The sequence below is a fragment of the Ctenopharyngodon idella genome, chromosome 3, assembly GCF_019924925.1.
Source record: "Ctenopharyngodon idella isolate HZGC_01 chromosome 3, HZGC01, whole genome shotgun sequence".
In the NCBI taxonomy this organism is placed as follows: Eukaryota; Metazoa; Chordata; class Actinopteri; order Cypriniformes; family Xenocyprididae; genus Ctenopharyngodon; species Ctenopharyngodon idella.
In genome coordinates, this window is record NC_067222.1 from 24,935,624 (window position 1) to 24,958,172 (window position 22,549).

The window sequence follows — 22,549 nt, forward strand, 5'->3', positions numbered from 1 at the left end:
TGGAATTCATTTGTGTTTTGCATGTTTCTTTTGTGCTCTTAAGTAACATGTTTTGTGGGTAACCAGTTTATTTTATATTTTGGAATTTCAAACTGCAAACTAGTATTCTCTTATTTTGGAACATCAGCTATGGCTCTGTATTGCAGTTTGGATGTATATATCGGAATAGTTTAGATTTTGATGATACAAAATGGCCCATTATTGGAACAGTTGTCTTGGAGACAACTGTTGCTAGGCACTGGGTGATGATGCTCAGTGACAGATTGTCATGTCTTGCTTAGTCAGATCTAGTGTTGTGGCTGGCTTATAGTCATACTCGATTATACACACATCTACTCAAGTTTCACACATTTCTATTTTCATTTAAACAGAGTCAGGTGATTTCAACTAACTAAACATTTTCACAGACATACTTACAGGCCCAAATTTTGGTACAGAGTTGTGAGAGAGTCAGAACTGATGTCTTTTGCCTAAGAATAACCACGATTTCAAATGCTGTAAACATAATTAAAAAAATATATACAGTCAAACCAAGATTTATTCAGACACCTCGAACATTTCATTCATTAATACAGTTGGTCAGGTCAAAGTGTCCGAATAATTTTTGGTTCCAAATTTTTATCAGTTTTACTGGTAGTCCACTGTATGAAGAATGTTTGGGTGTAATACATCACAGTGTACTTTATTTTGCTATCCTCACTTACATAAATGAACTATAGTGTCCTGCACCCACTAGTAAAAATATATAAAAAATTAAAAAAATGTCTGAATAATTTTTGGTTTGACTGTATCATTAAATTATTAATTTATCAAATACAAAGCTTTTAATTAGCTTTAGGGGTTTAACCTTGACATGTCAGCTGAATTAGTAATCTGTACTGCTGATTACTTATTTATATATTAGGGGTGTAACGGTACACAAAAATGATGGTTCGGTACATAACTCGGTTTTGAAGTCACGGTTCAGTAAGGGTTTGGTACAGCAGGGTAAGAAAAATAAACATAATAATGCCACATGACATTGTTTACAAGCTATTTTATTGACGTCTTTCTGCTGTTGAAACACTGATTGAGCGATTACACAAGAAATTATATGTTTCAGTAAGTTGTACTGTATCTTTCAACATACCTCCAGATGTTCATTCACGTTTATTGTGTAACTAATATTAACAAGGAAGAGATCGTGTTCATTTGCCCTTTGCTCTACCACTTGATCTGAGGCGCCTCTCATGCCACATCAAAGAACGTCAAAACAGCATTTATTGTTTGAATTTCGTTATAAAATGGACAGAATTTGAAAGATGACACTTTGTTTCTTATCGAAAGTAACAAAACACAGAGCTTATTGTGATTATTGTTAATGCTGGTTAAAAGTAGTTAAGTTACAGTGGATTACCGCACGCGCCCCCTTCTGGATTGGAGTGTGGATCGTCTGTGACTGACTGTATTCGTCGTCTGACTGTATGCACCGAACCTTGACGTCCGTACCATGACGTTTCGGGACGAATACATGTATATTTAATAATGTTATTTATAATAAGGTATCCTATGACAGTTCCGCTCTGAGATAATCAAGGTGTTGTTTGCAATTTCTTCATGTTTTCAACATGAATCAGTTCCATCCTATTCTTTTACACACTGTATACTGTATGTAACGTGACTTTATGTCCAGTGTTAGTATAGTCACTGTGTTTGTGAGTGTGTGTGTTCACATTTTTTTTTCTTTCTTTCTTTCTTTCCTTCTTTCTTTTTGTGTGTGTGCCGCTGTGTGTGTCTCTGCAGTCAACGACACAACCTGAGGAAAAGGTAAAATTGCCCGCAATCTCTGACAGTTTCCCAAACCCCTGTCTCTCTGCAGCCCTTATATCTCCCATTTTACTCCTTTAAAATAAAAAAAATGAATGAACCCTCTATCCGTTCACCCAAACACCCTGCCCAGTTTAGCAGTCTTAGTGTCAGAGACTGAGAAACCTGTACCTCTTTCTCCTATGTGGTTTTGTGTCTTTATAAGTTTTCACCCTGTCCACTGAGTTTTTTGCTCATTTTTATGTGCCAATGTTGGTTTAGTGGGAAATATTTTATATTTTACCTTCTACATCTCTCTCTTTCTTTTTTCTGCAGTAAAACAGAGCGCCCCCCATCATTGAGTTTGTTTCCTGGCGGAGATGGCATGGTACGTGGGGGTCCTGGGGGGGCTAGAATGGTATCATCAGACGTCTGGCATTCGAGCGATCTCAGCAGACCTGCCTACGCCCCTGGCTACCAGGTGTGACAGATATGACTCCACCCCGAAGCGCCAGGGGAGGAGTCATGATAATCATCCTTCTGTCAGACACACCCCCTTAAGCCTGCTTGTGTCGAGATCAGGTTCATGGGTGGTTGTTCGATGGACACCAGCAGGCCTCCAAGGGTCCATGATTTTGGTTTGACCGTCCATCCTCTGCCTTGCTCTGTGACGTTTTTATCTTATTTTAGCCATCTGAAATTAACAGATGTGTTTTAAACAAGCTGATTTAATAAACTGAATCTCACCTATATAAGCACCTGTCAGCTGTGCACACATAACTTAACATCTGTTCTTTGAAGGAAGAGAAAACGTGTCATTCTTCACTTCCTGTTTTCCAAGTGACTCAAGTCACATCATGAGTGTAAAGCAGTTTGAGTTTTGGTGCTTTGTTTGACAAAGCTTTTTATCTGTGGACCTTTCATGTTGCCATTTTAGCTTCTAGAATTTTTGTCCTCTAAGATAAATATTTTTTATATTCGAAGGGTATAGTAGTACTGCACAGACATTTTATCAATTATAAACGTTGTTTGAATTTGTATGACAATATATTTTTGCCTTGCTAGTAAGTCTGAATATTTGTTTATCAAACAACAAGTCAAAGTAATATATTTAATAGTGTAGATGGTTAAGTTTAAAGGTTTAGCAGAATATGTTAATTATTAAAATGCGTGTGTGTGTAATATGTTGTTCCCTTTCATTTAAGGAGGATGGCTCAGATTCAGACTCCGTCGCAGCCACACCCAGCAGCACAGGCAGCAAATCAAACACTCCCACCTCGTCTGTTCCCTCGGCAACAGTTACCCCTCTGAACGATGGGCTGGTATCGGTGGAAGAGTTGAACATGCAACGGGGGTGCCGCAAAAATACAAAAAAGCGTCTTAGTAGAAACATGGAGGTGCAGGTCTCTCAGGAAACCAGGAACGTCAGCATTGGTGAGAGAGAGGGAGAAGAATTGAGGCAAAGAATAAACACTGAATAAAAAAAAAAAAAAAAAAAAAAAAAAAAAAAATCCTTCAGAAATCTAATATGCTGATTTGGTGCTCATGAAACATTTCTTATTATCAATGTTGAAAACAGTTGTGGCTATAACTGATATATTTTTTCAGAATTTTTTGATGAACAGAAAGTTCAAAAGAACAAAATAATATTTCTAACAGTGTAAATGTCTTTACAGTCATTTTTGATCAATTTAATAGACCCTTTTCACAGACTTGATGACGTGTTTTAACGGTCATCAATATCGTAAAAAATTGTATATACATTTGTAACACTATGGGCCCTATTTTAATGATCTAAGCGCATGGTCTAAAGCACACAGCGCAAGTGCACTTAGGGCGTGTCCGAATCCACTTTTGCTAGTTTAAGGATGGGAAAAATTAGTGCGCCGGGCGCATTGTCTAAAAGGGTTGTCCCTATTCTCTTAATGAGTAATGGGTGTGTTTTGGGCGTAACGTGAACCAATCAGAGTCTCATCTCCCATTCCCTTTAAAAGCCAGTTGCGCTCGCGCCATGGCGGATTCGCTATTTACAAGGCGGAATTGCAAGCGGAATAACTGAATGCTTTTCTAGTGAGGAAACGGATCTGCTCGTGCGCGAGCAGACCATCTACAGGAAAAGCCGGATTCCACCAAAGCATTTTTATCTTTATGCACACAATAATAATCTTTTACATTGCAATCCTTTTATTTTTAATATTTGGCATGTTTGTGTGCTGCTGCGCATCCCTGTGTGTAGAATGTACGCGCGTTGTGCACTCGCCTATAGGCACATATTACTAACGCGCTCTTTAAATAACAAAACAAATATTGACTTTAGACCAGGTTTTTGTTGGTCAATGGCGCAGTCTATTTTAGTTGCCTCAAAATAGTAACGCGCCAACAATGCGCCTGAACACACCTTGTTTTCAGACCAGCACGCCCATGGGCGCACAAATGGGCGCAAATGCATTTGCTATTTAAACAACGTGGTGCAGGATGTGAAAATGATAATTGCGTCGGGCTGAAACTAGCAAAAAACACTTAATAGGGCCCTATACTTAAAATTATATTACATTTGCATCAAATTACAAAAAAAAAAAATATGTTTTTATATAAACATAAAACAGATCAAAGTCTCACAAAATGTATACAAAAATATACAAAAAAGAATAAAACAAAAGAGACCCCCCCACCCATCCCCTGCGAACAGGCACCAGATACAATGGAAAAATATACACCTTAAACAAAGACATATGTAATCAAACATAAACAAAACATTAAAGATGGAGTGAAGGAATAAAACGGTGAAGCTATCCATATTACATAAGTGCTCAAGCAAATTTCAACTCGAGGGCTTGAAGGTGGCAACCATCTCCGCCAACCATTTATGAAAACTTGGCGGTAAAGTGGACTTCCAATCCATCAAAATCACCCTTTTAGCTACCACCATACTGAACATAAGAGACAATTACTGAGAATGTGTTAATGCTAATGTAGGGTCAGAACATCCAAGCAAAGCTAATTCAAGATCTGGACTGATATCTTCTCCAAAAACATTTGAATACCACCGAAAAATATTCTTTCAAAACTCAAAAATGTCAGGGCAAAACCAAAAAGTATGAGCATGCATGCTATCTGAGCTCTTACATCTATCACATAAAGGGAAAACTAGTTAACGCCTCTGTGAGGGTGTTTCTAATGCAGCGGCTATGGAAGTGACGGTAAAAACGACATCTTTCTCTCTTCTGACTGCCGTTATCAATCGCTCTTTTTGAAAGTTATGAAAACGCTATTGTGGAGTTTTTCTTTTAAAAAATATTTAATGTATTCTTTCATTCACCGCTATAAAAGTTTACCCAAATATGATGACTTCTTCTGAGAAACCTGGAAATGTGAAAAGGGTCTATTGACTGGAATGGAATACTGAATAGAAGTAATTCAAAAAAAGACACAATTCTGTGTAGACTACATCTACAGATTTACAAACAATGCAAAATTCAAATGTTCCCTTACAGGACAATGATTGTGTGTTCTTCTTTTCAATCGTGTGTGTGTAGGTATGGGCAGTAGTGATGAATGGTCAGAATTTCAGGAAATTATAGACTCAACACCAGAGCTAGAAATGCGCTTGGACTCTCGAATCTTTGGAGGAGGAAATAGGTAGACAGATACACATCATTCACACCATTAAATAGTGAATAAACAGTACAAAATACTCAAGTACTAAAGGACCATCAAAATCAGTTTCAAATCATTAAGAATACTGTTTAGAAAGTTGCTTTGTGTAATTGTGAAGAATTCAGCAGAAATCACACAAGCTTTGAAGTGAAATAATGGACTGAAATTATGACGAGAACTCTTGTTCCTTTGAAGTCCTTCTCAGGGCATTGTGAATGAGGCATTCGGCATCAACACAGACTCTCTGTACCACGAGATCAAAGACGCCAAGTCTGACATCATTGGTGATGTGGACGCAGGAGCAGAACTTCTCGGTAAGTTTCATAGTTCTGATTATGACCTTTATTGAACATTTTGCCTCATCAGTTGATTGACACTTTATCATAAATGCAGATTACCTTGATTTATATGTAACCTGCATTTAAGATCAATGTTTTTTCTTTTTTTTTTTAAATATATGTTATGTACCATTGCTAAGCGTATGGTGGCTAAGGGCCTTTCTTCCTTGCACTTTGAACTGCATGCCCTTTGTCAGGAAGCCCACACTGCTGGATGTATCCTCAAAGCAAGGTCTCTTGGGATATCATGCTTGCTTCGTGGCTGTATCTCCTGCCCCTAAGCACATTTTGGTGTGATGAAGTTGTTTGAGTACTTTCTGTTATTTACGTTGGCAGTTTTCTGATTTGTTTTGTTTCATTATCAAGGTAGAGCTGTTGATTTGTTTATCTCAGTGTGAAGGTGGATCTTTCTTTTGATTGGCCGTCTCACTCACTGACCCTTGACCCCTCTCTGTGCTTCCTTCCCGTGTGTGCTTCTCTCGGCCACGCCCCTAGGGGAATTCTCAGGTGTGTATCTGATCACTAATTGGTTGGTATTTTTATTTCTCATTCTTTTTTGCTCTTTATGATCTTTGCATGGATTTAACATAACAATACACATTAGAAAACACTATTAGTCATATTACATTAAAGACCACATTGAACTATACTTGAGAAACACATAACATTAAAAGGTTACACTTTATTTTAAGGTGTCCTTGTTACTGTGTAATTATACATTTAAATACTGAATAATTTTAATTAACTACCCCACGGTTTCACAGAAAAGTCTTAAAGGGTTAGTTCACCCAAAAATGAAAATTCTGTCATCATTTACTCATCCTCAAGTTGTTCCAACCCTGTATGAGTTTCTTTGTTCTTCTGAACACAAAGGAAGATATTTGGAAGAATGTCAGTAACCAAACAGATCTCGTCCCACATTTACTACCGTAGTATTTATTTTTTCTACTATGGTAGTAAATGTGGGGCAAGATCTGTTTGGTTACTGACATTCTTCCAAATATCTTCCTTAGTGTTCAGCAGAACAAAGACATTCATACAGGTTTGGAACAACTTGAGGGGGAGTAAATGATGACAGAATTTTCATTTTTGGGTGAACTATCCCTTTAAGCCTAGTCCCAGACTAATGGCTTGTTTCCACCGAGCGGTACGGTGCGGTACGCAATTATTTTCGTTTCGATTGTCAGAAATTGTGATTTGTACCAAAATACTGAACTATACCGTACCACTTTTTGGGTACCTTTCTGTTGGAGTACCTAGCACAGTAGTCCGTTACCTAAAGGGTGGAGCTAGACTCACTGCAGAATGTTGATTGGTTGACAGAGAATCGTCACTTGCATGTGCTACAAGAGGAATAACAACACAAGAGGTGCCATTTTTTAAATATACAGTTGAAAACAAAACCGTTGCAATACAATGTCGGTGTGCAGCAAACAAACATCCACATGCCGAGAAGCAAAAACAAGATCTGCTGTATGTTCTCTATTGTTGTTTACTGTGTCGCTTTCTTCTTCGCGTGAGAATGACGTTGGTCACTACTTAGTTTCTGGCATACACCACACCTATCAAGTAAGGGTACTTATTGGCGGTGGAAACGCAAGCTGGATCAGGGTTTACCGTCCCGAATTGTACTGTACTGTACTGCTTGGTGGAAACGAGACATAAAATGCATGTTTGAGCTGTTTTAACTAAAAGCAACTTGCACTGAGATATTTTAAATATGTCAGTTTCGTTGTTTTGTGTCAAGATGCACACCAGTGATGTTTTTTTTCTAAGGCACGTTTATAAAAGCTACTTAAATGCCCTAATTGAACTAAGGTCTAATCTTGGCTTAATCTAAGCCCTGTCTGTGAAATCGGGCCTACGTGTACTTAAAATAGGGTTAGAATTTGGTTTGGTTCAGTGTTAGTTACATGTAATTATGCATATTTTATAGTTATTGCTATAGTAACTAGATGTAACATTAGTAACAATAACACTAAAATAAAGTGTTATCCATTAAAAAAAAGATATTTAAAACACTTAAAAGTACACTACATTCAAAAGTTTGGGGTCAGTTAGATTATTTTTTTTTTTTTTAAGAAATTAATACTTTTATTCATCAAGGACAAGGACTTCATCAAAAGTGTCTATTAACTTTCTATTTCAAATTAATTCAGTTCTTTAAAACTTCAAAGAATCCTGGAAAAAATGATCACTTTTCACAAAAATTTTAAGCAGCACAACTGTTTTCAACATTGACAATAATAAGAAATCTTTCTTAAGCAGCAAATCATCATATTATTATGATTTCTGAAGGATCATGTGACACTGAAGACTGGAGTAATGATGCAAAAACGCAGCTTTGCCGTCACAGGAATAAATTACACTTTAAAATATACTCAAATTTAAAACAGTTTTAAAAATAACAACTGTATTTTATATTTTTTTTCATACTGTATTTTTGATTAAATAAATGCAGCCTTGGTGACCATAAAACTTCCTTCAAAAACATTAAAATCTTACCAACCCCAAACTTTTGTGTGGTCTTTAACAAATAGCTCCTGTGTAATTGTTATATTGTTGGCAATTATTGGCAATTATTTAAAGATAAAGGTCTGATATATTAAAAAATACTTTATAGTGTTATAGTGGCAGCTGATGATTTTATTAAATTTTCTTTAAAAAGGATCAGGTGTCTGTGTGTGTGTGTGTGTGTGTGTGTGTGTGTGTGTGTGTGTGATGATAAATATCTAACATGTGCCTGTCCATTTTTCTCTCTTGCTCTCTTCATCTTTTTTATTTCCTTCTCTTTTCACTTCCATCATTATCTTCCTATTTTAATATCCTTTTCTGTCTTCAAATTCATACCTGTTCCCCTCCTGTCTTTTGGCTGCCCCCACTTTCCTTGCCACTTCCCTTCTGTTTCCTCCTCGGCTCTCTATTTCAGTCCGGGATGATTTCTTTGGTAAGGCTCATAGCCTCCTTTTCCCCCTCATGTTGTTTTCAGTGGGACATTGTGACACTTTCCTGATTTGTAGCAATGCTTTTTGTGAGATGTTCTCCTGTGCTTCTGCTCTTCTAATCCTATTAACTCCGGCTGCTCAGTGCTGTGCTTTCAAATGCATGGCTTTTCAGCTCATATGAATCATATTATTTTAATCAAGTCAGTTTGGATGTTCTCCAGTCCACTTATCAAGTTAGACTGTGATTATGTCCCAGTAGATGTCCTGTAAATGAAACATTGAAAGGTCATTATTTAATGCCACAATAAAGAACTGAGAGCTGATTTCACTCATTTTTTTAAATGGCTACTAAAGTAATAAATGCTCTGTAATTCTTTGTGTTTGTGGTGTAATTTCAATCAATTGCGATTTTGTAATTTTGAATCAGCTGTCCCTTAGTCTATTCATTTGAGATTTACCAAGTTTATAGTGGTCTGTACTCCTGCTAACACTGCATATCCCATAGGAATGGGGAAAGAGGTGGAAAATCTACTAACAGAGAACAAACAACTACTGGAGACCAAGTAAGAGATAGAGACAGTGTGTGTATTTGCACATGTATGTATGCATCTGCATGTTTTGACAAAGTCATTTGCCATGTGTAGGAATGCCCTGAATATTGTGAAGAATGACCTGATTGCTAAAGTGGACGAGCTGTCGAGTGAACAGGAAGTTCTCCGGGAAGAGCTGGAAACAGTGAAACAGTCCAAGAGCAAAGTGGACCAGAGAGTGAAAGAACTGGAGGAGGAGCTAAAGAGGTCTGGAACTTTTGCCTGTGTTAATTTATCTTGAATTTTTCTGTCCCAACATTGACATTTTGTTAGTTGATTGGTCCTTAATAACTATTTTAAACCAGGGCTGTAACCAATGCAGGACATTGAGGGAGACGAGTCCTCCCAACAATGAGATATGACCACATTGTCTCCCCAATATTTAATATTATTGATGTACTACATTACGCAGTGCATTGTTAGGATGACAAAAAGTTAAATTTTTAGGCTGGTCTGCCTCAGTGGTCTAACAGCGCTCATCAACGTCAAAATGATTGAGATGGCAAATTAGATCAAAGGCGAGCTTTACTATTCACAGAAGCCGAACATGAATTCAGTTTTAATCTTGAAAGAGTGTGAGAAAACTGAGGGCTTATAAACACAAGGATGATAATCAACTAAACAGAGAACAGGTGTGAAACTAATTACAAACCATGGTAACAAACGAGAACTCTGTGAAGGAAAACCAAACCGTCCATCTACCGCATGTTTACATGGAAAAAAATGGAAAAGCAGTGCAGTTGAATGCAAAAACATGTTTTGTGTGAACAGCCCCTTAAGCCCTGGGCATACTTAGTTTTTTTTTACGCGTACGCTGGTGCAGGCACACAGTCGAACACACAGTCTTGGAAACTATACTTCATTTGACTCGTACGCATACACAGATGTTCAATGCATGCACAGTTTTTAGCAATCTCTCGCTACGAGTTACAACCCATGTCAACATCTTTGTATTCTTAATGTTAGAGTTGTACAAATGAGGGTAATTTCTAACCTCTTTCATCTGTGTAGGCCTCCATCGTCACTGTAGCTCGCATGTGTTCCCGTTTGTTCTGTTTATGCAGTTTTTCTTGGACTACCTTGTGAATCGACGCCCCAGGGCACAGTTGCCACCTTGTGGATAAACTAATTACTGCAATTAATGTGAACGTGCGACCTGCGCGTACAAGTACGTGCAGTTACAAAAATCCGGTGGTGCGCTTACAGTACATCATACTCTTTTGATGACGAAATTCGCATCACGTGCACTGTACGCTGACCCTCACATACACGTAAAAAGTGAACTATACTTTGGGCTTTAGTTTGTCTTTAAAAGTGGCTCATGGTGTTTTTTAGAGTCTGTGAGTCTAAGGCCCTGTTTACACCTGTTATTAAGATGCATTTTGGTCAATCGGATCACAAGTGGACAACGCTATATACAGGTATAAACGGGGTCTAAAAGGTTTTGACCTTGTCCAATTTTGACCACTTTCAGAGGTAGTCAAAAACACATTCAGCCGGATTGCTTTCGTAGCGTAGACGCTCATGTGGTCAAATGTGTTCAAACAGCCACAAAAGACCGCCTACTCTCCACCTACTGACCTAATGCATAAACATTATGGGAAACTCGCTAGCCAGACAGGTTTGAAGACAAAAAACGTACCAAGCACAATGCTCTCGCACCATTCCTGATTTCTAACACCCACTCATCACGTTCGGCATGGTCTTGCGGATGTCAGAGGAGAAACGAAAACTGCTTCTCTCCGTATGTTTTTCCGTCATCTCCAGGGGCTTTCATATTTCAAGCTTATTTTGTCCATTAGATTGAAAGATCTGAAAAAACCCATACATTCACCCACTCATAGACCCTCCCCTCGAAGAAATCAGGACAGAAATGGTTAATATTGACAAAAGAGACGGATTAAAACACCATGTATAAACAGGAATGTGTCGCCCTCATTTACTTGTGAACTGATCGACCAAAACGCATCTTAATACCAGGTGTAAACCAGGCATAAAAGTCTCTATCTCTTCACTCTAATTAAAGTCTGAATGTCTCCCTTTGATTAAAGGTTGAGAGCTGAAGCATTAGGAGCATCTCAGGACTCTAAAGATGAGGGTGGAGATGATGTAAGTAAAACACTTCAGTCTCATTTCCAAAAACCTTTGCTCTGCTCCAAAAACTAGTGAATTGCCTCATCGATGTGAAAAAGTAGTAATAATTTAATTATGATTACTCCAAGAACATCTTGTTTTAGCTTAGTTCAAAGGCAGCATGGCATGAAAAAATTGCATTCACTAGGTTTTGGAACTGATAAATGATAACTGAAATAATGTTTGTTCTTATATCATTAATAACATTAATACCATCTATGACTTTTTAAAGTCAGATTTTAAATGTATTAATAAACTGAAACGTGCAAATACACAGTCAGTGGTTGGATGTGTGTATTACCAATCACTTCTACAGGCCTTGCTTTGTTTTGCACTAACAGTTTTTAATTAAAATGCTCTGCGCAGCAAACCTTTAACCTTCTCGTAATGCTTCAGTACCCACATATTTGATGCTGTGAAATGCTGAAGGGCTGATGCACTAACCTCCGCTTCACTGCTGCTGTGTTTTGTGGTGCTGCTCTTTTCTGTGTGGCTCTGTGGTACAGTACTCATCTCCGCTGCAGGACGATGTCGCCATGACGCAGAGACGACGGTTCACACGTGTAGAGATGGCGCGTGTACTGATGGAGCGCAACCAGTACAAGGAGAGACTGATGGAGCTTCAGGAAGCTGTGCGCTGGACCGAGATGATCAGGTGAGGGAGAAGCAGCCACATACATAAAATCTCACATCCAAAAAAACTTGCATTTAGATACTTACAAGCCTCTGTTATCGTGCATCCAAGCATGTGAACAAAATCTCATACATTTGCACATCTAAATGACTCATCAATACAGTACTCATAAAAAACGGTTGATAGGGGTGTAAAATGTATTGATGCATTGTAATGTAATGCATAAAATGGAACAAAACACCCTAATGTACAAAACAGATAACATAAACTACCATTCAAAAGTTTTTTGTTTTGTTTTGAAAGAATTTTTAAAATTTAAATTTAAAAAAAAAAAAATTTTTACTCAGCAATGATGCATTAAAATTTAGAACATTACAAAAGATTTTTTATTTCAAATATATGCTGTTATTTTGAACTTTCTGTTCATCCACAAATCCCACAAATGTGTTATGGTTTCCACAAAAATATTAAGCAGCACAACTGTTGATAATATGATTGACAAATGAGCAGCTGTTGATAAATGAGCAGCTCAGCATTGATAATAATAATAAATGTTTTTTGAGCATCAAATCAGCATTTTAGAAAGATTTCTGAAGGATCATGTGACACTGAAGACTGGAGTAATGATGCTGAAAATACAGCTTTGCCATCACAGGAATAAATTACATTTTAAAATATTTTATAGTTATTTTAAATTGTAATAATATTTCACAATATTGGTGTTTTTGCTGTGTTTTTGATCAAATAAATGCAGTCTTGTGAGAATAAGAGACTTCTGTTCAAAACATTACAAAATCTCACAGACCCAAAACTTTTGAACAGAAGCATATTTAAGAGAAACACTATTTTAAAAACATAATCACATGTGATGCATCATGCAGGGACTTCTGGGAATGTCTTTTTACTGTTTTCCATTGTACAATCTAGGTGGTTCTTTAAAAAAAGAAATAATTTACTGTAAAAATATATGTATTTTCTTGTATTACATATTATTAAAGGGTTAGTTCACCCAAAATGAAATTTCTGTCATTAATTACTCACCCTCATGTCGTTCCAAACCTGTAAGACCTGAATGAGCCATTCATCTTCAGAACACAAATTAAGATGTTTTTGATGAAATCTGATGGCTCAGTGAGGCCTGCATTAACAGCAAGTTAATTTACACTTTCAGATGACCAGAAAGCTACTAAAGACATATTTAAAACAGTTTGGCAGTTTGAACCACTGATTCAAAACAAAAGATTCGTAAAGCTTTGAAGCTTCATGAAGTGGTGTTTTGAAATCACCCATCACTAGATATTGTTGAATAAAGTCGTTATTTTGTTTTTTTGGCGCACAAAAAGTATTCTCGTCACTTCATAATATTAAGGTTGAACCACTGTAGTCACATGGACTGTTTTAAATATGTCTTTAGTACCTTTCTGGGCATCTGAAAGTGTAAATTATCTTGATGTCAATGGAGGCCTCACTGAGTCATCGGATTTTATCAAAAATATCTTAATTTGTGTTCTGAAGATGAACGAAGGTCTTACGGTTGTGGAACGACATGAGGGTGAGTAATTAATGACAGAATTTTCATTTTGGGTGAAATAACCCTTTAATTCATACTTTTTAATAAAAAAAAACAAATGTTTACATTGAATGAAATGTTAAATGATTTATAATTATTCATGCTATTTAGTATTAGCATTTTTACAATCTATTTCATGTAAAAAAAAAAAAAAAAAAGTGAATCTTTGTCCATTTCACTTCCACAGGGCATCTCGGGAGAGTCCTCCTCTACCAGAGAAGAAGAAATCTATCATCTGGCAATTGTGAGTATAACGGCAGATTTAGACATTTTGTCTTTGTTTTTAACTCTTAAATCAGTATGTTAAAGAAGTGGATTGATTTCACGCCATTGACATGTCTTAATGTTAAAAATAGAGATTTGTTACTAATTGTATTATTTACATTCCACCTGTGTTTTCCTGTTCCTTTCCATACTCACTTTGCTCTGCGTCTCTGTGTCAAGCTTTGCACGTCTATTTAGTTCATCTGCGAGCCCTCCTCCCGTGAAACGGCCGTACACCAGTGTCAACATTCACTACAAGTCTCCTGCTCCTGCTGGCTACAACCAGAGACGCTCCCAAACCATGTGCCAGATCTCCACTTCCAACTGCATACTGGAGTTCCTGCCAGAAGAGTGAGAAGAAACACGCATATCTGTCTATGTCTTTGTCCCATATGTCCTCATGTCCTCATCCACACATCCACCTGTCTGTTTGCCCTCCCTCTGTGCCCTCAAAGTGTATTCTCTCTCTTTCTTCTGCTCAGGCAAGCTGACTCCTGCTAAATGGTGTGTGCTAATGCTGCATTTGACTGTTAGCTGTTGCACACTCACACGTTTACTTAGCTTACCTAGGAAAATATCAAAGGCCTCTATTGTTTTCAGATAAAACCAACTAATAATAAAAACCACAGACTAAATCTAACATAACCTCTAAAAAAAGTTTCTTGAATTCTTAGAATAAAAATACATTTTATTTTATTTATCTAATAATTACTTTATTTAGGTTGTGGGGTTCAGTTCTCAGGGAACATATATCATCATAAATGTGTATTATTTTATTATTATTATACAATTTATTAATATTTTGAATTAGCTTTTATTTTTATATTTTCAGTTATCATTTCAATTTTAATTTAAGTTTTTATATATATATATTTTTAATTTTTTATTAATAAAGATGTTGTTCATTTAAGTTAAAGTTTTCATCTAATATTAATTTAAGCTTTATTTCAATTAACAAAAATGATTTTTAACAGTTTTAGTTTTAGTAAACAATAACTGCTGCTAAATGATTAAATCTAAATATTTTATTAATTCGTTCATTTATTACGTTTTATTCATCATAACATTTTAAAACCTCAGTTCACATCAACATTTAAATTTCAAATGTTCTTTTTTTAGTCTGCTTGCCAGTACATTAGCATGAAATGGCATCTGCCAGATGCGTAAATGTAAGTGAAATATATCACATGATTTCACATCACGCCGTGTGTCTGTGGCATTTCTTTTTGGCCTTTGCTGGCTGGCTGGCTGGGTGGCTCTCTTGCTCTATCGCTGACCGCTCCTCTCTCTTTCTCTTCGCCCTGTAGACTGCCCAGTAATGGTGTTGCGTCTCTCCTCAGCGATTCTGCTCTCTGTACACGCAGAGAGCAGCGTCGAGAGCAGTACCGGCAGGTGCGCGAGCACATGCGCCGGAAGGACGGACCCATGCAAACCTGTGGCTGGAGTGTCCCACCCCGATTCAAACAGGTATCTGCCCATATGTTGTCCCTTCACCCCTGACCTCTGTAAGCAATTGATCTCCATGCAGAGACTGGAGCGGCTCTGTTTTGTCAGGGAGCACCCTGCTCAAATGAAGTGAAATAGAGGGAAAAAAGAAAATAGATAAGCAAAGTGCACTCTAGATATGCACTCAAGAGGGCGTGTCTTAGTTTAGCTCCACCCAAGATCAGGGATGAGCATCCGAGTTCATGTTAGGTGATGATATGGATGGCTTGTTGAAGATATGCGAGAGCAATTTAGTTAATTATTTTTTGTTTCACTACAACTAACAAAAAGTATGTAACAGTATCAGATCGTTTATCACACTGTTTAAAGGGGTCATGAACTGCATTTTTTATAATCTTTCCTGAGGTGCACTTATAATGTTAATAAGATTTTTACATCCAAAATGGTCATAATTTAGAAATAAATGGTCGTTTTCTACCCTGATTTTAGCCCTCTGATTTGAACGCTCTGTTTGAAGGGGCGTGTCTGCTGTGAGACTTCAATGTAAACACCCACTGCTGTGATTGGCTGACATCTTTGCATATGAAATAAGTATTACATGTGGAACCCTCTAGAAAACTTTTACTACGTTTTTACTATTACAGCTGTCAAGATTAACAAATCGTGAAAAGTGTTGATTATTGCATTATATGTAGATCTATTCCCATCACATGAGAGGTTGCAGTGATGAGCATATAGCCGATGACAGTCTGTTGATCGCGTGAATGAAGTGATCTTGTCATTGCAACGTGATTTCAGCACTCTCACGAATGCTTTTACCACAGCTAACAATGCAAACATGATGTAAATACAGCAAGTGGTTGCAGAGTAAGGCCCCGATCAGACAGAGAGGCGCCTTTTTTAAACAGTTTTCTATTGGCAGTGAGCGATTTGCGCGCTGTTTATGCGGCCCGGGTGCCTCGCATTTTAGTCGCCTGCTACGCCTCACGTTTTTGCAGAAGCGCTCTGAGCGCCTGAAGTAAAAAAAAAAAAAAAGCAACTATGAGCAGAAAAGCGCCCGATATTATTTGCGTTTTTTCCATTGTCCAATCGAATGAATGGAGAGGCAGGCCTTCCGTTGTGCTGACGAAATTTACAGTTGCTTGGACACTGCTATGATGGAGGAGAAACTTGTTGTGGCTGTCGCAGGTTACCCAGAGCTGTATGACTTCACAAACAGAAAGTAAATAATATGACAGTTTAACAGCAAACCAAAGAGGGCTCGCGCTACACTGACAGGACAGCTGATTCAGTGGTAACATAAAAAACCGCAGCGAACTGCTCTTTTTTTCTAAAATCAACCAAAAAAGGCAGTGCGGTGCGCCTCGTGTTTTCAGACCTGAAAAACGTGTTCTGTCTAATCGGGGCCTAAGTGTCACTGATTATAACTCATTAGCATTAGTTTTGGCAAGTGTCCAGATAAACTCATCAAACGATCCGCAATAACAGACAAAGCAATAGTGACCACGTAATAAAAACAGTTACTCACACTTGTGTGGTGTGACATTTAGGGCTGCACGATTTATCGCACGATGCGCAAAATAACATTGAACTTGAACGTGATTATCGCTTAAACGCGATTCTTAGTGCGATTATAAAATCGCAAAGGCTGCAATTATTTTTTATGCACAGCTTGTCAATGAAGTATGGCTCCAAATGCTGATCCATCTGAAAGCACTGCGAGTTTGAGTCACTTATAATGTACATTTGAAAAAGCAACACACGTCAAACATCTTTCCAGACATGAGAAGCATTTATTAACATCTTTTCCAACAAAAGACAACATTTAATAACATGTTTTTTTCATAAGACACTTGAGCATCCTTCTGTGAGATGATGTGGCGTCTTACACAGAATAATCCATCAAAGTGTTTCAATCTTCTGTTTATTCAGCTACAGTCATATGATGCATTAACTTCTTCTGCGGCAGGGCATATTTGGAGTTTCTGCACAAGAGCGCCCTCTGGCTTTCAGATGGAGAAGCATTTACTACTGTTCACAGAGCTGTACAGCTCTGACAAGCTGCACATCAAATAATCGCAGCCTTTGCCAAATCGCGTGCAATTTTATAGCGATAAATCGTGCAGCCTTAGCGACATTACTGTCGGATCCAATATAGTCAGCACAGCATCGCCTTTTAATTTCAATGTTGCTGAAAATCCTGCATTGAATTGTGCCTTGTTTGTAAACAAATCCACGGTAAAATGAAGTGAACAAAGTCAAGTCAAGTCAAGTCACCTTTATTTATATAGCGCTTTTTACAATGTAGATTGTGTCAAAGCAGCTTTACATTGATAACTGGTACATTATTTGGCTGCACAGCGGCTCTTAAAAGAATAGTGTCAATGCAGGCAGATCAAAGCACTGTTGAATATCAAAAGTCAAGTCAAATGTCAAGTGTCCCCAACTAAGCAAGCCAAAGGCGACAGCGGCAAGGAACCCAAACTCCATCAGGTGACATCAGGTGGCAGACAAGTGGCAAATAGGTGTTTAAATGGAGAAAAAAACCTTGGGAGAAACCAGGCTTAGTCGGGGGGCCAGTTCTCCTCTGGCCAACAGTGCTTTGTTACGATTCAGGAAGCTATAATAAGTCCGACAGGATCGCAACATTCAAAGTATTTATTCCAGTTCCATCCAATTGAGGATTGTATTCATCACGGCTGTTGAGGAACTGTGTCGTGGCTGTCGTGTCGATGAGGCCCTCACAGTGGATGATCTAGTTGACTCAATCTCTGCTGATACGTCAGGGCTGCGTTGTGGTCGTGTAAAGGCGCAGGTCCTTGGTCTCACCTGGATACGGCCCGGATCCGGTTGACTACGGTGAACCTCGGGATAACCAGAAAGACTAATATTAGCGTAGATGCCATTCTTCTTCTGATGTAACGAGTACATCAGGTGTTATAGGAAGTGTTCCCGGTTCCGGCTGACCTAATTTATGCAGCCTAATAATCCTTTAACGGATTTGAAAGTATAAATTGGTAATGTGTTATGTGTATGCCAGGTTAAAGAAATGCGTTTTTAGTCTAGATTTAAACTGACAGAGTGTGTCTGCTTCCCGAACAATGCTAGGAAGATTGTTCCAGAGTTTAGGTGCCAAAGGAGCAAGTTCTTACTGACGCAGTCTGGAACTTCATTAAAAATAAAGTTCATCCACTCTTTCCTAATGTTGGGATCAGAAGGAAGGCAATGCAAAGACTGTGTTGTTCCACAACTTGGCACTGCACAGCGTCTTGTTGTCATCTTTAGCGTTTAGTTTCTGCGCAGACCTGCATTTGCCTCTCTCGTTATTTACTTACTATATGCGTGAATCGGTGGGCGGAGCTTTTATCTTCTTCTGCGGAGGCGGTGTTTAGCCACACTATTACGTCATAAAGTGGCACATTCCACGACCTTCCATTTTGGCAGATTGGCTTCAATATAAGCTGTTTTTAGACTAACGAGAAAGTTTTGAGCTCTGAAACTTACAGGATGTTTTTATAGTACAATGACCTCTTGTATGTCAAAAGATCAAGGGAATTTTGATTTCTCAGTTCATGACCCCTTTAATTCTGCAGTTAAACCACAAAACTGATAAAACTATTAAAAGTCACTTTTGTTAATTGAAATAAAGCTGACAATAAATAAAATAAAATTTAAATATGAGATGTTTTATAGTTTATAGAAAATATGTAAACTTTATAAAAATGAAAATTTATTTGGCAACTAACTCAAATAAAAGAAGTTTAAGCTGAAATGTGTTAAAAATTGAAATAAAAATTAAAGGTAAACATAAATATTGAAAAAACTAATAGAAATGACAAAGGCACATAAAATGATTAAAACTTAAAATATAAAAATAAAAGCTAATTCAAAATATTAATAAATACTATCATATAAATAACACAAAAATAACACTGAACATTGAATTGTTTATTTGCAGTGTAATTTATTTGATCAGTGAATAGTTTAAGTTTAAGGACCATGCAAAAGAAACTGATTTACTAAAATGAATCTGGCTTCCCAACACGATAAAAGAGAGAATAGTGTGCAGTTGCTCATTTTGCTGTAAAGCTGAAAAATACGCAGAAAAATACTGTGATGTAGCATTTTGTCACATTTACAACTTAGCAACTGCTATTCTCCAACACTGTTCATGGTAGCTTTTAACTATAATAAATGGATTGACATGTTCGTGCCACATCATCCATCTGATCTCTTGCTAGTGGGTCTGTGACAGGTAAAAGCTCTTGCCCATTGTCAAGTAATAAGTGAAAAAGTAAAAATTATGACTGTTTGCTGTTTGTTTGCTGCTGCCGTTGTCTTAGTAACGGCACAGTGGTTAGTCTGGAATTGTGCTTCCAGGTTTTTTGTTCTATGGAACTAGTTAGCTAGTCCATGTTGTGCTAGTTTGTGGCAACACTGTTAGGGTTGCCACAGTGACAGTGTGTTTGTCAGGGTTGCCGTGGTGACAATGTCGCCGTGGCGCTAACTGTGATCTCCCACAGAATGGCTCCCAGGCGGACAGCACTCAAGATGCCGCAGCGAAGAGGACGCAGGCAAGTCTGAGCGGCAGAGGACCAGCATGCACCTCTCCCACCCTGTCCCTTTAAATCCCGGCCTTAAACCTGACTCAGCCTCAGTCAGCAAATCATAGCATAGACGCAGCAGAAAACTGATATAGCAGAAAATGTCTTTGCTGAAGCTGAATATATCTTTAGGAATTAAACCTCTGGTGTTTATAGCTGTCGACATGCTTTCCTGCTAACAATGTTTTGCTAACACTATCACGTTAACACAATGTTAAGTGCATTTTAGACATTTGGCCGAGTTGCTTGCAACCTACAATGACATTAATGTGCCAGACATCAGAATTTAGATGCCAGCGTTATTGCAAGACAACCTGAAATGTTAACATTTTATTTACACTAAAAACAAATTAGTGTATCAAAATGTCATTCAAATACAATGGTACATGAATATGGTAATCATTCAGAATTTGATTTGCAATAGTATTTTGAAGTACCAAAGTATTACATCAGATAGCACTATTGTACCATGGTACCGCCAGAGTACTTATTTGTAAGAGTGCCTTTCCGTGATTATGCCTAAATAAGATTTATAATATTTTTTAACATTTTATAATATTGCCATATTTTGTGAAAAAGCCAGGCTTCAGCTAATTTTCACTTTTAACTTTAATGTTAAAAAGATGACCTTAAAAAGTCATATGTTATGTCGTCATGCAGGTTTAATTCATACATTTCTTTATATTCAAAATGTTTAATATTTATCAATAATGCAATTGCATGTTGATTACTATTACAGTTTACATAGATTGGTATGTTGACTAACACATTAAAAATGCACATGTAAAGTACTTGATTATAATTTGAAAATGTTACAAGTTAATATATTTTATATGTACTAAATTGTAAAATCAGTGTGTTTACACATATATTTAAATGCATGACATACAAGTTTCAATAGAAATGATATTAACATTTATTTTAGTTTACCATAAATGTTTTTAACCAGATTTCAAAAACAATTGAAATAATTATGAAATTACATCTAAAGATATACTTAAATCCAACTTAAGTGGGTCAGAAAAAGCACTGAAGTTCATTTAATATAAATTTAAACTATTATACATTTTCTAACATTCAATTAAGAGTCCAAAAACAGGCTACGAAAAACAAAAAAAACCAAAAAAAAAACATTTGTACTTTTGCACTTTTAAGCATATTTTTTTAAACTATATTATCTTTTTTGCACAAGGGATGTCTTTTTAAAGTCAATAAAGATAAAAGATTATTCTAATTCAAAATATAAGCTGAAATATAAGTTGAACTCTGGTGGTAACAGTTCAGAACAAATTCCAGGTGCCAGATTTACAAAAAAGGGCAAATTAGCATGAGAGCGCAAATCCTCAAATGTGCCTATGGGAGTGGCAAGTTTTGCGCATGATCTACTGCTGACACTCAAATTAAAGAACACAGACGCAGTCAAATCATTTACATAATGACCAGTGCAGTTTATCAAGAGCAGTGCAAATTAGCGTTGGGTCGCAAATAAGCAGAGTAAATGCTCATCAGGTGTGGGTCGAAACAGGCGCAACTTGTTATGTGTAATATACGGATATAACGTCTTCCTCTGGCATTCCAAAGAAATTAATATGAGTGGAAAATATTTTCTCCCTTCTACCACGCGCTCTCTGTCCTCTGCGGTGTCTCCTCCTAGCAGCAACAATTGCAGCCATGTCGCAAAATGGGTTAAGACATGCTTTTTTTGGGCGTTAAATAATGGCACAAATACCAGTAAATTGACTAGTGCAAACATTAGTAAATTGCGTTGCTTGATTCATTTAAATACTCTCCTCCCATAAATTTTGCATCTGAAAGGGAATCTCCTACAAATGCATATGCAATAAGGTCAGCCGCAAAAATAATTCAGTCCATGCCTTTTCAGCGCTAATTTTGCACTGCGTGTCTTTAGTAATTCCCAACAGTAGTTTTTTAATGCCAAAAGAGGGTTTGCGTTGGCGCAAGCTGTTAGTAAATCTGGCCCCAGATGTCTAAAATGTAGTGAAAGCTCATTTTAATATATTCACATTCCAATATTTAATTGTATACAGGAAACAGAGTCCTAGATAAAAGTAAATTAATTCAGATGATAAGAAATAGTATTCTCTCAGCATTGTGTAACATGATATCCTCCTGGTCTGTATCAAACCTTCCTCCATCTTAGAAACACTTGAATCATGATTTGCTGCTCTCTCTGTCTTTCAGTGGCATTTGCTGACTGTACAGTAGATTAACTCTTGTCATTGCGCATGCATCTGCCTTGTAACCCTCTAACAGACTTTGATCTGCTGCTCTGGTTTGCTGTTCTTGGTTTTCCCTTTCTCTGTATGCCCTGGATCAAGGCTATCTTAACCAGGGCATGATGGGAGCTCTGAGTATAGCATCTTTCTGCTTGTAGTGTGTGGCAGTGATTTTATTTACAAAGGCCTTGTGAACATCACTGCCTTCCTGTGTTCTCACAGGCCAATGAGAAAGAGGATAATCGCATGAAAAACGTCCCTGTGCCAGTGTACTGCCGCCCTCTGGTGGAGAAAGACCCCAACAGGAAGGTACAAGATGACTGATGAACACACAGACTGTTGGTTC

General features: G+C 37.4%; 1 protein-coding gene across 18 annotated transcripts in view; it reads left to right on the forward strand.

The window, feature by feature from the left end:
• mapk8ip3 (mitogen-activated protein kinase 8 interacting protein 3) overlaps positions 1–22,549 on the forward strand; it is a 37,707-nt gene that overhangs the window by 7,238 nt on the left and 7,920 nt on the right. For 2 of the 18 annotated variants that reach the window (XM_051888559.1, XM_051888553.1), the window contains exons 5-20: positions 1,783–1,806; positions 2,122–2,266; positions 2,991–3,219; positions 5,322–5,424; positions 5,638–5,756; positions 6,276–6,287; positions 8,710–8,727; positions 9,231–9,288; positions 9,370–9,522; positions 11,367–11,424; positions 11,955–12,103; positions 13,840–13,896; positions 14,097–14,267; positions 15,224–15,383; positions 19,886–19,936; positions 22,426–22,512. In XM_051888559.1, the coding sequence (XP_051744519.1) occupies positions 1,783–1,806; positions 2,122–2,266; positions 2,991–3,219; positions 5,322–5,424; positions 5,638–5,756; positions 6,276–6,287; positions 8,710–8,727; positions 9,231–9,288; positions 9,370–9,522; positions 11,367–11,424; positions 11,955–12,103; positions 13,840–13,896; positions 14,097–14,267; positions 15,224–15,383; positions 19,886–19,936; positions 22,426–22,512 (1,594 nt within the window). The remainder of the gene's footprint in view (positions 1–1,782; positions 1,807–2,121; positions 2,267–2,990; positions 3,220–5,321; positions 5,425–5,637; positions 5,757–6,275; positions 6,288–8,709; positions 8,728–9,230; positions 9,289–9,369; positions 9,523–11,366; positions 11,425–11,954; positions 12,104–13,839; positions 13,897–14,096; positions 14,268–15,223; positions 15,384–19,885; positions 19,937–22,425; positions 22,513–22,549) is intronic. The other 16 variants (XM_051888570.1, XM_051888563.1, XM_051888555.1 and 13 more) reach the window with 15 other exon arrangements.